The 16,177-nt window shown below is 31.3% G+C and overlaps 8 protein-coding genes across 10 annotated transcripts in view; 5 read left to right on the top strand and 3 right to left on the bottom strand.

Moving 5' to 3' along the window:
- Positions 1-16,177, top strand: part of LOC119668769 (phosphatase and actin regulator 1) — a 413,254-nt gene that overhangs the window by 170,272 nt on the left and 226,805 nt on the right. The window lies entirely within an intron of this gene.
- LOC119668838 (cuticle protein 16.5-like) lies at positions 616-1,036 on the top strand. The gene is made up of 2 exons (XM_038078499.1): positions 616-627; positions 686-1,036. Exons 1-2 carry the CDS (start codon positions 616-618, stop codon positions 1,034-1,036), a joined length of 363 nt encoding a protein of 120 aa, XP_037934427.1.
- LOC119673222 (calphotin-like) lies at positions 3,249-3,759 on the bottom strand. Its single transcript, XM_038084467.1, has 2 exons — positions 3,748-3,759; positions 3,249-3,671 (listed from the first exon to the last, which is right to left on the bottom strand). Exons 1-2 carry the CDS (start codon positions 3,757-3,759, stop codon positions 3,249-3,251), a joined length of 435 nt encoding a protein of 144 aa, XP_037940395.1.
- LOC119673217 (A-kinase anchor protein 14-like) lies at positions 5,012-5,541 on the top strand. Its single transcript, XM_038084454.1, has 2 exons — positions 5,012-5,023; positions 5,089-5,541. Exons 1-2 carry the CDS (start codon positions 5,012-5,014, stop codon positions 5,539-5,541), a joined length of 465 nt encoding a protein of 154 aa, XP_037940382.1.
- On the bottom strand, positions 8,956-9,421 carry LOC119668832 (calphotin-like). The gene is made up of 2 exons (XM_038078485.1): positions 9,410-9,421; positions 8,956-9,351 (listed from the first exon to the last, which is right to left on the bottom strand). Exons 1-2 carry the CDS (start codon positions 9,419-9,421, stop codon positions 8,956-8,958), a joined length of 408 nt encoding a protein of 135 aa, XP_037934413.1.
- Positions 9,995-10,578, top strand: LOC119668807 (calphotin-like). The gene is made up of 2 exons (XM_038078455.1): positions 9,995-10,006; positions 10,072-10,578. Exons 1-2 carry the CDS (start codon positions 9,995-9,997, stop codon positions 10,576-10,578), a joined length of 519 nt encoding a protein of 172 aa, XP_037934383.1.
- On the top strand, positions 13,226-15,239 carry LOC119668817 (cuticle protein 38-like). Of its 2 annotated transcripts, none has more exons than XM_038078473.1 (2): positions 13,226-13,234; positions 14,805-15,239. In XM_038078473.1, exons 1-2 carry the CDS (start codon positions 13,226-13,228, stop codon positions 15,237-15,239), a joined length of 444 nt encoding a protein of 147 aa, XP_037934401.1. The 2 variants fall into 2 exon arrangements, with proteins under 2 accessions (XP_037934401.1, XP_037934393.1); XM_038078465.1 differs by lacking the exon at positions 13,226-13,234 and adding an exon at positions 14,735-14,746.
- On the bottom strand, positions 13,569-14,152 carry LOC119673214 (calphotin-like). Its single transcript, XM_038084450.1, has 2 exons — positions 14,141-14,152; positions 13,569-14,075 (listed from the first exon to the last, which is right to left on the bottom strand). Exons 1-2 carry the CDS (start codon positions 14,150-14,152, stop codon positions 13,569-13,571), a joined length of 519 nt encoding a protein of 172 aa, XP_037940378.1.

The following is a 16,177-nucleotide window of genomic DNA, read 5'->3' as shown; positions in this document are numbered from 1 at the left end:
AAAAATATCCTTTTAACATTTCTTGATTAACTTACGAATTTGAACATATTGTTTGTTGTGAGTTTAATTTGTGTTTGTTTATGAAACAAAAGCTGATTTGTATTTGATATATTCTTCCGAAACTGAATTCTTTTTATACAAATTTCAACTGCAAATGTGAAGCAAAATGCTTAAAAAGGTCATTTCTTGCAATTGTCCTTCTGCATTTATGCAAAACAAAATATTTGAGTCATTCCATTCAATATTCCAAAACTATTTTATAAAATATGTTAAATTGCTTGTTTATTATATTAAACACTGAAACCTCATTTATACAATTTTTGGGAATTTGTGTGGAGAATTTTAATGAAGTTCAAAAACTACAATAACCGTTTTAAGATACAAACGCGTTAAGCCAATGAATTGAAATTGAAATTTAAAATTAAAATTGAACTCGTAAATAAAAATCGGTAACAGGCAACTACCAACTATCAACTAGCAACTAGCAATTGTGAAGTGAATCATTTCACTTACACAAATTTTTGTATAAAAATAGTGCGAAACTCTTTGTTTGATATCAAAAACGTTTTAGTTCTCTTCACAGTAACTTAAAGTACAAAAAAACATCCAATCAAAATGTTCAAATTTGTAAGTTAATTGAGAAATTATAGAAGGATATTTCTAATAATATTATTTACTATTTCAGGTCGTTGTCATCTTCGCTGTCATCGCCTGTGTTGCAGCTAAACCAGGTCTACTAAGTGCTCCATTAGCCTATACTGTGCCTGCTGCTGTCGTAGCTGCTCCAGCACCTTTTGTTACTGCTACAAGTAGTCAAGTTGTTGCTAGAAATTTCAATGGAATCGCCGCTGCACCAATTGTCGCCGCTGCTCCAGTTGTGAAAGCTGTTGCACCTGTTGCTGCTCCTTTGGCTTACGCTTCTCCTTTAGCTTACTCAGCTCCATTAGCCCGCGCTGCTTATGCTGCTGCTCCTTTGACCTATAGTTCACCATTGGCATACTCTGCACCACTCTCAGCTGCTCCAGTTTTATTGTAAACGAGATCTTACGTTGAATGACTGATATATAAATAAATAAAATTATAATTTTTAATTTAATATACGTCTACTTTAATAACTATCTACAGTATTAACTTCTTAGGATTGTCTTTTAAGGATTTTTTTATTTTAATCGGAGTAGCACTAGTTACTATTTTTAGTTCAGAGCTTCAGAAAATCAATTAATCGGAAAACTTGATCATTAATGGCATAGACATTGTGTAAATTGAACTTTAGAGCTATTCAAAACAGCTTCATTCATTATTTTATGAAGAATCATCTCTAACAATGAAATTAATTTCAGATTATATAGTTTTGTAAATAAGCGTTATTGGCACATTTGAAAAGATGAAAGTCCCTGTTCATGATGGAAGTTCACGTTCACAAAGAATAACAATCATAATAATGGAGATGCAGATGCATTGCATTTTTGATAATTAAAATAGCTTTTGGATTTACTATCAATGAATAACGCTACAGGAACAAAATAACTCATTTTCTGGTGCATCAAATAGATAATTTAGACTAAGACGATACTATACATATCTCACAACCACATTCAATTTATATAAAATAAGTTCGATGAACGTGTAAGCATTTCTCTAGAAATGTCGATATACCATAAAGTTGCTCGTAGAAATATTCGACTTTATTTCCTTTAAACTTTTTTCATTGTATTATGTTAAATCATTGGGGTTTCAGTTAATGATTATATAACCAACATTATGGTCTTTATTGGAGAAATAAGAGCAGTTTTATATAAAAAGAGGTTAATTGGTATATAGAGTAGAATTTTATAAACAATTTAGAGAGACTATTTCTATAGAATCATTTTTGAATAATGTTATAATTTTGCACCGTTTTATTTTAATTTTAGCTTAATAAAATTTGATCATCCGTAAGATGCCTTTTTTGCATATTACGCAAGGACGTCTGGAACTGTGCAATATAGGGTAAGACCCTATTTTGAATTAGAACATAAACATTTCAGTAAATATTTTTTAGTTGACTGTCATGGGACATCATTGTGTTGGTGACGACTTGGCAGTCAACCTCAATCAAATGAGCTGCTTGCACTAACAAGCGATGTAGCTTTAACTCAATAACGACATCCAAGACCGACGCCAAAGGAACCAACGTTTCGGGATCTATTTCGGCTAATCCTTCACTTCAGTGGGGGTCATTTGATGAACGGTGTGCTGTCCCAACGTTCCACAATATGTAAACAATATTTAATATATATAAATATTCAGAAGAATTACGATAAACATAAGACATCCAAAAGTTTTTTCTGAAATCTTTTTATTTTTTCTTTTATTTTATTAATCTTTTAAACAAATATTTTCTATCTCAATAAAACACATAGTTATTGGTTAGTAAAAAGGGACATATATGTCTTTCTTAAGTACTTATTTGGTGTAACAAAAATTCATTCATAAAACATATTTATTATAGTGTAATAAATTTTACCCAGTTATGATCCAAAGATGACTTCTTGCTATTCAGTCTTATATATTGCAGAATAAATCTACCTTAAACGATAAGAAATCATTAAAGTATTTAGCTGATCCTTTACAATTTAAATGTCACAACTTCGGCTATTATCAGTATTGTCATCATGGTCGTAAAAGTGTGCGTCCTACAAGGGAAACATATGCACGAAGTACTTTTATCTACTTAAAACAGAAAAGTGCTTTTAAAAACTACAGCACATAAATTGTGGTGGCGCCATGAAAGATGTACACACTTTGTATGAAAAAAGGAGCAAGGATACCAGCATACCTGGCTGGCACTATTAGATTAAATGAACATTGTGTGCATATTGTTGCTACCTACTAGTTTTACTATTTTAATGCAACTTTTTTCGCCTCCTTTCGACATGAATCCTTGCGTACAAAGTCTATTCGAAGGTGAGTGCGTGTCCTGTGGATGTACGCAAAGCTCTTAAACGAAGTTTAAATTTATGCTACAGAGGTAGAAAGCAAAGGACGTTATAACACTTATAGTGGTTTAAATTTATAGTGGTTGAAAAAGTTGTTCGTAGTACGCCATCATTTAAGGAAGTTAAATATTTTGTCACTTGTACTATCAGTAAGAATAATAGAAAAAGACTAAAAGATGTAAAAAATTTGATTAATATATTATTTTATTTCATTTAATAGATGCTTATCACATATCAGTTCATTACCATCTCAACAGGTGTTAGCTTAACTTAAAATACATAAGAGTATGGAGATGCAGCGGTATAGTGTAAATGTGATGGATATGATGGTGCATAAGCTAATGGTGCAGCAAGTCTAGGTGCTACTAGAGGTGCAGAATAAGCTAAAGGTGCTGAATATGCCAATGGAGCAGCAGCTGCCAGAGGTGCTGCTACAGGTGCAATTGGTGCAATAGGAGCAGCCGCAAGTGGTGCTGGTGCAACAATTCTAGCTACTGGTGCAACTGGAGCGGCGGCTACGATTGGTGCAGCAGCAATTCCATTGAAAGTTCTAGCCACAACTTGATTACTTGTAGCTGTGATGAGTGGTGCTGGTGCAGCTACAACAGCTGCTGGTGCAGTATAAGCTAAAGGTGCACCAATTAAACCTGGTTTGGCAGTAGCGCAAGCAATTAAAGCAAAGATGACGATTGTCTATAAAATAAAATATTGTATTAATAAGTTTTTTTTAATATAATTTTATTTTAAAACCATTCAGGATACAACTTACAAGCTTGAACATTTTTGGTTTGTTAAAAATTTTGTTATGTTGATAGAAACAACTAAAGTTGAACTGTGTTGATGTTTCCAAAAATTCAGTTATTTATATAAAGCAATATTTTTTTTAAAATTTGTTTTAAGTTATAAGTCGTTCAATGACCTTAAAACTATAGACAAAATATTGTATTGGTACCATTTAGTATATTTTTTAAAAAATTGAGTGTTGTCTTCAATTCATGTAAATTGTTGCAATATTACGACTCGTCCAAAACTTAAATTCAATGTCAATAATTGTCAAGCATAAAAATTTATGTGTGGACGTACGATTAAAATAGGTTGAAATATTTATACTTACATTGAAAACTAATAAATAAGTTTAATTTAGTAGATGAGTAATTATTTAACATTTTATTTCGCATAACTTCGCCAGAGAGTGGAAAACTCTAGTGGCGAAGTTCAAATAGGGGTAATAGTAGAGTCGACTAAAGGGTCAGCGATCAGAAACTAAAAGATCAAATTATGGTAGTATTTCATAGCTGCAGTAAATTAAAAAAATTATGGTTCTATTTGTGTTTTAGTTCAATAATACTAATAATAAATAATGAAGAAACATTAATAATTTAATAAAGAATTTATGATGAGTTTTGATACTCGTATATGCTATATTGAAATCCCCAAACATTAGGTGTTGATTCGAGCAACTATGGTTCAGCTGTAGTCAAACATATTACAATAACTGTTTTACGGTATAAAAATATCTGATATCTGATTTGCATTACTATTTGAAATATTAAAATAATTTATTTGAGTATAATTCAATTTTAAAGAGATTAATAAATTGATTTTTTAACAGTAATAGTAAAAATAAAAACTGGTGTTTAGAGAAAATTATTTTATTTAAAAAAAATTATTACCAATAAATAAATGCTACATCAACAGTACTAAGTTAAAAAAATTATAAACTTAAAATTACAATATATATGTATATATGTAATAAAATAATAGACCACCAAATATTCAAAGAGCACAATAATTTCAAAACAGAACTCATTACCACTGGGTACCGATATATCAATTAAAACGACGTGCCATGAATAATTAAAAATTGGATGCCGTGAGTACGGCCAGTTGCCATCAATTTTGAGTGGGTTAGTCATAAATTATTTTAATGTGGGCTGGAAGGTATAAAAGCAGAAAACCGTTAGCAATCAAATATCAGAAACTAACAAGTCAACTTCGAAGAAACAAAACAAACATTTAATAAAAAATTAAAAATGTACAAATTTGTAAGTATAAAAAATAGTAATTTTAAGGATAATGTATACCATTTAATATTTAAAATCTCTTACAGACCGTAGTCATCTTTGCTTTAATTGCTTGCGCTGCTGCCAAACCAGGTTTAATTGGTGCACCTTTAGCTTATACTGCACCAGCAGCTGTTGTAGCTGCGCCAGCACCACTTATCACAGCTACAAGTAATCAAGTTGTGGCTAGAACTTTCAATGGAATTGCTGCTGCACCAATTGTAGCCGCCGCTCCAGTTGCACCAGTAGCTAGAGTTGTTGCACCAGTTGCACCAGTAGCTAGAATTGTTGCACCAGCACCACTTGCGGCTGCTCCTATTGGACCAATTGCACCAGTAGCAGCACCTCTGGCAGCTGCTGCTCCATTGGCATATTCAGCACCTTTAGCTTATTCTGCACCTTTAGTAGCACCTAGACTTGCTGCACCATTAGCCTATGCACCATCATATGCATCACATTTACACTATACCGCTGCATCTCCATACTCTTATGTACTTTAAGCTAAGCAAACACCTATTGAGATGATTATGAACTGATACATAATAAGTACTTAAACAATTAAATAAAGAAATATTATATAAATAATTGTAAAAACTAATTTTTTTTAATATATCAATATTAAGGAAATGAATTAAGTATAACTTTAGTGAAAGGATCTCATTAGATATAAATTTTTTACTAAACTCATAGACAACGAATTTATAAACTACACAGCATTTACATAAATTCTCGATATTAAGCAACTTGATATCCTGATATATGTATATTTTTTAAATGGTCATGCTATATCGAGTTGAATGCTATAATTATACTGAAATTTATATATATCGGTTTTTGTCACAATATCTAAGAGAATGGAAATAGTCTTGATATATATTGCTGGCCCTAATAGTAATTGTTTTTTGAGGAACACATTCAATTTTAATACCATACATTGACTATGTCATTTTCTTCACAATCTTTGGGTAACATTTAAGAGTAAGGAGATGTACATATATAGGGTATTTCGGTTAAAAGTGTTTTTGCAGCGAAAATTGTTTCTTTGATCGAAAAAACATAATAAAATAGTATGAAAGAGGAAATCCGTTTTCAATATTTATCAAGATAGAGAGTGTGAAAGATTCGTCTATCTAATATATTTAAATAATACAAAATTATTAAGAAAATGGTACAAAAAACTGTAAAATTTGCTCATCTTGAGCACGAAAACAACAGCCAATAAAGGGCAAGAATTAGAACCGTTGGTTTGATTACAGATTATACAGGGATTAGTTAGAATAATTAATTAAACATATCTTAACCTATTAATTATATAATATATCAATTGTACAATATATTAAATATATAACTTACAATATATAATATATCAAATTTAGAAAAAATTAATCATACAATATATTAATTATTTGAGTTCAAATAATCCAACACTATATTTAATAAGAGTGGTAAAATATTATAATCATATTACGAAAATGTAAAAGCGTTAATATTAAAATTACACATGTCCTTTATGATTAATGGTTTCATTTAACATAATTTAATATGTAAACATAAATATTTGTTTACAGCAATGTGACAAGAAAAACTGTCAGAAAAGTTGCTTCATAATATTAGCAACATTTAAAGAGCAACAAGCAACGAGCAACAATAACAACATTAACAGCGGCAGAAAATGCAAATGCGTCACGCATAAAATTGTGCTGCTATTACATTAAAAGCAATCTGAATTGCAATAACAGATATAAGAGCAACAGCAGCAGCTGTTACACATTGAATGCATTAAAGGAGGATATCAAATCGCATATATGTATGCAAATTGTGCACACACTTACACAACATACGCACTACATACACCAATAAACAAAAAGTTAACAAGAATAACAAAGTCAAAAGCGCAAGTAGAGTTTTAATATGCAAAGAAAGTAAGCAACATGTAGCATGCAGTGCCTGAGCTTAAGAGAGCAGCAGCTAACAGTGTTATCAAGCAAAATGATGTTGTTTAAGCATAAATGCAGACGTCACTTAAATGAAGGCGTTATGCTTAAAGCTGTCAGCGACCAACATATAGCAACATTGCTCTTACAGTCACTTACGAACAAAAACAATGTAAAGATAAAAAAATGTTAATATTAGCAGTGCGAGGAGATAAATTTTAGCTTCATAACTTGAAGGTACATACTTGTGCGTGTTCTTAACTTTAGTTATGCTAAAATGGAGAGAAAATGTAAAACAATAATTTCTACATAAAATAGAGAAAAAAAATACAACAAAATATAATAAAAACATTAAATCTAGCTGTGCAGTAGCAGCGCTGTACATAAACTCACAAAAGCAAGTGTAAGCAAAATCGTGCGAATAAAAACAAACAAAGCAAAATATAGCAGAGCTGCTGTCAACTGCAGTAGCTGAAGCAACTGTAAAGACGTTAACGTGTGCGAGATATGCAATCATAATATTAAATGTAATTACTTGCAGTTGCTACTTTTAATGTGAAAGGATAATTCGTTTTTCAGGTGAAAGGAGGAAAAATTATTTTTTAATAATATAATGTAAATATTTATTTTTTGATATGGAAGATATAATTCATGAATTACTGATTTTTCAATTTTAAACAATTTTTATTGGAAGTTTTCTATATTATTTCAATTCGCATTTTAAATTGTTAATTTCTTTCTGAAAGTTTTTAATGCTTTATTTCGATAGACGTTGTTGGTAGTTATATACAGTATAAAAACCAACTCACCAAAATTCACTCCCGTAGGCACGCAGTTGGTACACTTAAATCCATCTAAATTATGAGTGAAGACGTTTAAATTTAAAAAAGATTAAAAATTATTTGTCACCATGAAATTTATTTCGAATTAAAATTTATTTAACAAAAATAAAATAACAATAGAAAAAATGTCAAAACAAGAAAGCTTTCGTGCGAAGGTGTGGTACTGCATCAAAGCTTAAGAAGGCCCAACTTCCAGGCTCCACATTATTCAGAGATGAAAATTCGCCATAAAACTAGACTTTCGCTGGGGTGTAGCTTAGATCGCCTCCACGTGGGTAAGGCCAAATCATCTATCTTCCTCCCAGGATGCTGTCGCTTTCATTGGCTCCAGTATCCTTTGGCAACAACTACTTCATCCTTGGAGTTTTTCGATTAACTTCTATCAAAATTCAGGGATTGAACAGTAACTGAATCCAGATTGCACAGTGTATAATACATATATCTCCTAGCGTTTATTCATAATTAGTTTATTTAGATTAAAGATCTTCGTATGGCAATTAACCTCATAAGCGACGTTAATAAACAAAACTGCCTAAATGAAGCATTGTAAAAGTGCTATAATACCACAGTAAATGCAATGAATTTATTGGAGACAATCCTCCCATGAAATTTTTCATTTTATTTTTTAAACAATTAATATTTAATTGTTCAATTTCTGTGAAATGCACAACCATATACGCCTGAGTATATTAATCCAGTCTCAGCGCGTATAAACAAACTAGATCTAGATACTATATATTATCTACTATTTTTTACTAAATAATGCACTAATTAATTGATATAAAAATTTATATCACTGTAAATAAAATTCTATAGATCAGATTTGCTTTACTTAGAAAAATAAAGGCTTTAGATCTGAAAAATAGTGTTAATAAATTTTTATTTATATGGGGACGCTAAAGCTAACTGGTTTATAAACTAAAACATATTCCATTTAAAATCTCATAGTTTAAATGTATGTTCTGAAGCTCTAAACTAGTAACTAGTAACTAGTGCTACTCCGATTAAAATAAAAAAAATCCTTAGAAGGCAATCCTAAGAAGTTAATACTGTAGATAGTTATTAAAGTAGACGTATATTAAATTAAAAATTATAAATTCATTTATTTATATATCAGTCATTCAACGTAAGATCTCGTTTACAATAAAACTGGAGCAGCTGAGAGTGATGCAGAGTATGCCAATGGTGAACTATAGGCCAAAGGAGCAGCAGCATAAGCAGCGCGGGCTAATGGAGCTGAGTAAGCTAAAGGAGAAGCGTAAGCCAAAGGAGCAGCAGCGGCCAAAGGAGCAGCTACAGGTCCAACAGTTTTCACAATTGGAGCAGCAACTAATGGAGCAGCAACTGGAGCAGCAGCAACAATTGGTGCAGCAGCGATTCCATTGAAATTTCTAGCAACAACTTGACTACTTGTAGCAGTAACAAAAGGTGCTGGAGCAGCTACGACAGCAGCAGGTGCAGTATAGGCTAATGGAGCACTTAGTAGACCTGGTTTAGCAGCAACACAGGCGATGACAGCGAAGATGACAACGACCTGAAATAGTAAATAATATTATTAGAAATATCTTACTATAATTTCTCAATTAACTTACAAATTTGAACATTTTGATTGGATGTTTTTTTGTACTTTAAGTTACTGTGAAGAGAACTGAAACGTTTTTGATATCAAACAAAGAGTTTCGCACTATTTTTATACAAAAATTTGTATAAATAAAATGATTCACTTCACAATTGCTAGTTGCTAGTTGATAGTTGTTATGTTAGTTGCCTGTTACCGATTTTTATTTACGAGTTCAATTTTAATTTTAAATTTTAATTTCAATTCATTGACTTAACGCGTTTGTATCTTAAAACGGTTATTGTAGTTTTTGAACTTCATTAAAATTCTCCACACAAATTCCCAAAAATTGTATAAATGAGGTTTCGGTGTTTAATATAAGAAACAAGCAATTTAACATATTTTATAAAATAGTTTTGGAATATTGAATGGAATGACTCAAATATTTTGTTTTGCATAAATGCAGAAGGACAAGTGCAAGAGATGACCTTTTTAAGCATTTTACTTCACATTTGCAGTTGAAATTTGTATAAAAAGAATTCAGTTTCGGAAGAATATATCAAATACAAATCAGCTTTTATTTCATAAACAAACACAAATTAAACTCACAACAAACAAAATGTTCAAATTCGTAAGTTAACATTTCTTGATTAAATGTTAAAAGGATATTTTTAACAAGATTATTTACTCTTTCAGGTAGTTGTCATCTTCGCTGTCGTTGCCTGTGTTGCTGCTAAGCCTGGTCTGCTTAGTGCTCCATTAGCTTACACTGCACCCGCTGCTGTTGTAGCTGCTCCAGCACCTTTTGTCACAGCCACAAGTAATCAATATGTTGCCAGAAACTTTAATGGAATCGCTGCTTCACCAATTGTTGCTGCTGCTCCAGTTGCTGCTCCATTAGCTGCTGCTCCAATTGTGAAAACTGTTGCACCTGTAGCTGCTCCTTTAGCCGCTGCTGCACCTCTGGCTGCTGCTGCTCCATTGGCTTATTCTGCTCCTGTTGTTAGTGCTGCTTATGCTGCTGCTCCAGTTGGTTATGTTAATGCTCATTTGGATGCTGCTTATGCTGCCGACAGTGTTCACATCGGACAAAGATACGATGGCGCCATTGTGCCAGCAACTTATGCCGCTGTTGCTCCAGTTGCTGCTCCAGTAGCACCAGTTGCTCCATTGAAATATACAGCCGCTCCTGTTTTGCTCTAAACTGTTATTGTTAACCAATTATAATGATCTACTTTCCTTCGAATAAACTACTGATCTGATATTTTTAAGCAAATTCTTTGGTTTTATTTATAAAAAATTATGAAATTCTATTATGATATATTTTTGGTCTTGTTAATTTTATTTTGTGAATCAACTTCTTATTAATGTGTGCTATTTGTGTACCCTAAACATCCCTGAAGAAGAAATATTTTTTAAATTTATTATATTTAAGGAAATCCTTATGATTATCCTTATTGCAGATGATTCTTTGAATTAAATTAAGTCCACATTCTAAATTATATTAAATTTCTATTTTTTTAATCTTCCCTTCACTTTGTGCATCATGAGTCCAACCACTATTGGCATTGTCTCAATATAGACTTGGCTTTGCCTTTTCAGCTTGAAGTATTAGGATTTGTAGGTAGATATAAAATAGTATAAATATAGTATAGTGTAGTAAAATCGTATAGGTATAGTATAGGTGTACTAATAGATACATTATTTTTATACTAAAATATGTATTATACCTTTTTTGCTTTAATTATTTTAAATGTATTTTAAATTGGAGAATTTAGTATAAAAGATCAAACCTAAGTGACTTCTATGGAACTCACTTTTCTCAAAGTATTGTTGTTAAAATGGGCCCTGCAGTAGAGCATGCATCTGAGCATAATGTGTGATAGCTCCGTAGTTTTTGAAATGATCTGCTTGAAATTTGAAATACAGTCAAACTTCCATAACTCGAATTTTCTATAACTCGAACCAAAAACAGTGCACCAAGGTTTTAGAGGGTATATTACATACAATTCTGCTTCCATAACTCGAACTTCTATAACTCGAATTTCTCTAATATGGGAAAGTGCATTCTATAATTCGAATTTTTGTTTTAAGTATAAATGCCGTTTGCTGCTAGGGGAGATCCCTTTTTCCGAACCAAATGTTTAATTATTTCTTTTTTATGTTACTTCTTTGTGCAAATGCCAGTCATTTGCAACGTGGTTTAAACTAAATAAAACAAATTCCAATGCTACTCTTAACGATTATATTGAGCTTAACAACGAAATTTTTACATCAAGCTTTCCTACAGATGACAATATTACTGCGCATTATTGCTCTGAATTAGTGGATCCGATTTTAAGCGCAACGGAAAGTGTGATGTGGGTTCAGTAGATGAAACTGCTCATCAACCTTTCAAGAATGAAGTACAAGACTCATTCAAAATTCTGAATTTTTATTTACAAACGAATGAGACTCCAACTGATGAAAAAAATTGGATCTCTTTTTACTGAAAATAAGAAAAAGTAATTAAAATCCCAAACCCTAATTTCTGATTATTTTACTTTACTATAACTTCTGTGCTTTATTTGATTAAAAATAAATAAATATCTTAAAATACATAACTTAAAAAAATTCTCGAACTCGAAGTCTCCACAAGTCGAACCTTTTCTTTGCAAAATTGGACTTCGAGTTATGGAAGTATGACTGTATAATTAAATTGAATATTTTTAAAATAAAAAATATTATTTTATTATTTGGGTTTTTTTTTGTTAATATATATATGAGGTTTATTAAAGTCATATTTTACATTAATATGAAGTGATTTGTGGCACCTGAAACAGGTGGCAAATAATGTGTGATGAATAATTTTTCATTATTTGTAAAACTTTAATAATTGGCTTCTCTAAAAAATATTCTAGACAAAACTCAGATACATTGTTTGGGTATAGCAGATAGAAAGAAAAAAGTCCATAAAACAGAATAATTCATTTTTTGTGCATTTTTACCATTACATTTAACTGTTTATGGAACTTCTTTCCACGTCAATAGTGAAATATTTAGATGGGCTTAAAGATGGCTTAAAGATGGGTCAATTTTTACGAAAAATCAATTTCGCGAAGATTGAAATTTGTAAAATTTAAACAATTACTTCATTATTATTATTATTTTAATTTTAAATGCATTGATATACTCTAGCGTTTCTATAAAAATTTTAAAATATATATTTTATATATTACTAATTAATATGTATTTTTTATATATTTAAATGTTAATATTTATTAAAATTTATTTAACATTGATTTATATATTTATTTATATACATATATAAGTTATGATTTTAAAAGTAATTAAATTTTTACCACTGCTGTTGTTAATAGAGCAATAGCTGCTACCATTTCTTTCATGATATAAGTTAAATTCAGTAAACAATTATTTATGCATAAATAATAATAATAATTAAATATATATCTTGCAGCTTTCCATTACATTTATATTAAAATTAAATTTTTTACTTGCATTCGATAGAGATTAGCATTTCTGTTTGATTTCACCACGAAGGAAATACAACAAAACAGCTTCATACTACGGCCAAACTTACAAAGATCTTTTAACGATATTCTAAAGATATTTATATATTTTATAAATATAAAGATATTTTAAGATATTCTAAAATTTATTTGGTATTTGCTGTGTTAGGTCGTCATTTTATGTTTGTGTTTTATATGAGTGTGACATGTGTTACTTTTCTGTACTCAGCCATGCCCGCGGTTTTGTAACACTAAATTTATATGTAATAAAATTTTAGTCATTACAAACTTTGCATTAAGGAAATTTATTCACACTTATGCCAATCGTAGTGGGACTCAGGATGAACAAAGTGAAGGGAAGATTCAAAAAATAGAAATTTAATATAATTTAGAATGTGGACTTAATTTAATTCAAAAAATCATCTGCAATAAGGATAATCATTAGGATGTCCTTAAATTCAATAAATTTAAAAAATGTTTTCTTCTTCAGGGATGTTTAGTGTACACAAATAGCACACATTAATAAGAAGTTGATTCACAAAATAAAATAAACAAGACCAAAAATATATCATAATAGAATTTCATAATTTTTTATAAATAAAACCAAAAAATTTGCTTAAAAATATCAGATCAGTAGTTTATTCGAAGGAAAGTAGATCATTATAATTGGTTAACAATAACAGTTTAGAGCAAAACAGGAGCGGCTGTATATTTCAATGGAGCAACTGGTGCTACTGGAGCAGCAACTGGAGCAACAGCGGCATAAGTTGCTGGCACAATGGCGCCATCGTATCTTTGTCCGATGTGAACACTGTCGGCAGCATAAGCAGCATCCAAATGAGCATTAACATAACCAACTGGAGCAGCAGCATAAGCAGCACTAACAACAGGAGCAGAATAAGCCAATGGAGCAGCAGCAGCCAGAGGTGCAGCAGCGGCTAAAGGAGCAGCTACAGGTGCAACAGTTTTCACAATTGGAGCAGCAGCTAATGGAGCAGCAACTGGAGCAGCAGCAACAATTGGTGCAGCAGCGATTCCATTAAAGTTTCTGGCAACATACTGACTACTTGTGGCTGTGACATAAGGTGCTGGAGCAGCTACAACAGCAGCGGGTGCAGTGTAAGCTAATGGAGCACTAAGCAGACCAGGCTTAGCAGCAACACAGGCAACGACAGCGAAGATGACAACGACCTGAAAGAGTAAATAATCTTGTTAAAAATATCCTTTTAACATTTAATCAAGAAATGTTAACTTACGAATTTGAACATTTTGTTTGTTGTGAGTTTAATTTGTGTTTGTTTATGAAATAAAAGCTGATTTGTATTTGATATATTCTTCCGAAACTGAATTCTTTTTATACAAATTTCAACTGCAAATGTGAAGTAAAATGCTTAAAAAGGTCATCTCTTGCACTTGTCCTTCTGCATTTATGCAAAACAAAATATTTGAGTCATTCCATTCAATATTCCAAAACTATTTTATAAAATATGTTAAATTGCTTGTTTCTTATTTTAAACACAGAAACCTCATTTATACAATTTTTGGGAATTTGTGTGGAGAATTTTAATGAAGTTCAAAAACTACAATAACCGTTTTAAGATACAAACGCGTTAATTCAATGAATTGAAATTGAAATTTAAAATTAAATTTGAACTCGTAAATAAAAATCGGTAACAGGCAACTACCAACTACCAACTACCAACTATCAACTATCAACTAGCAATTGTGAAGTGAATCATTTCACTTATACAAATTTTTGTATAAAAATAGTGCGAAACTCTTTGTTTGATATCAAAAACGTTTTAGTTCTCTTCACAGTAACTTAAAGTACAAAAAAACATCCAATCAAAATGTTCAAATTTGTAAGTTAATTGAGAAATTATAGAAGGATATTTCTAATAATATTATTTACTATTTCAGGTCGTTGTCATCTTCGCTGTCATCGCCTGTGTTGCAGCTAAACCCGGTCTACTAAGTGCTCCATTAGCCTATACTGCACCTGCTGCTGTCGTAACTGCTCCAGCACCTTTTGTTACTGCTACAAGTAGTCAAGTTGTTGCTAGAAATTTCAATGGAATCGCTGCTGCACCAATTGTCGCCGCTGCTCCAGTTGTGAAAGCTGTTGCACCTGTTGCTGCTCCTTTGGCCGCTGCTGCTCCCTTGGCTTATGCTTCTCCTTTAGCGTATTCAGCTCCATTAGCCCGCGCTGCTTATGCCGCTGCTCCTTTGGCTTACGCTTCTCCTTTAGCCTACTCAGCTCCATTAGCCCGCACTGCTTATGCTGCTGCTCCTTTGGCCTATAGTTCACCATTGGCATACTCTGCACCACTCTCAGCTGCTCCAGTTTTATTGTAAATGATTTGTTATTTTGACTGATATATAAATAAATGAATAAAATTAAGTAAGTTGTAAAATTAATTCATGGCATAATTTGTTTTAATTGAAACGAACAATATTTAGGTGCATAGCATAAGTTGTGTGAAAAAAATGAGATTTTGTTAACAGTTCTATAGTATTTCAAAAAGTCATCGTTATTCTTTGTGGGGCTGTTTGGTAAGTCGGTAATAACTGCTTTATATATATTTTGAAATTCGTAGATTGGTTTCTTAAACAGTAGTGAATTGCAGTAACAAAGTTTTATTATTTATGTTTACCTGTTTAGAGTATCGCCAAATACCCATTATCAGTGGCCTCAGAATTATTTTTCATATTTAATTATTCGTACCTATATACATTTTTAAGCCTGCAAGTTCCAAACATTATTTAATACCCTGCTAAATTTGAAGCTCAGAATTAGTGTTCATTAGCGAAATGACCCAAAGCCGTATCTTAGATTTAAGCCATAAAAACAGTCAAAACGTTAAGCTAGTAAAAATAATTTTAATAATGTTAAGTTTAACCGAGACCATACCAACAACAAAAATAAAAATAATATTAGGTGATAATCTCAAAGTATATATTGTCACATAAATGCAGAAAGTAGTAGGTAAAAACGGTCGACTTAGTCAGAGAGCGTTTACCTTGCTTGAAAACGCGTAAATTGTAAATACCAGTCGACTGATTGTGAGAAATTCGATTAATAAAAGTATCACTAATAATAATAATGGTTGGAAGTCCTTTTCATCAAGTGTATAGAACTCAAAGAACACTTATCACTTTTCATATATCACTACTTATCAATCGACTCTCATAATATTCGTTTTTAATAGTTTGCTTTTTTCAGGCGGATGGAGAACTGTGTCCACAATTTGATCTAATGTAGCAAATTACTTACTTATTTACTTACTTAGTTG

Source organism: Teleopsis dalmanni, chromosome 1, assembly GCF_002237135.1.
Source record: "Teleopsis dalmanni isolate 2A chromosome 1, ASM223713v2, whole genome shotgun sequence".
NCBI lineage: Eukaryota > Metazoa > Arthropoda > Insecta > Diptera > Diopsidae > Teleopsis > Teleopsis dalmanni.
This window is presented reverse-complemented; position numbering and strand designations above follow the sequence as displayed.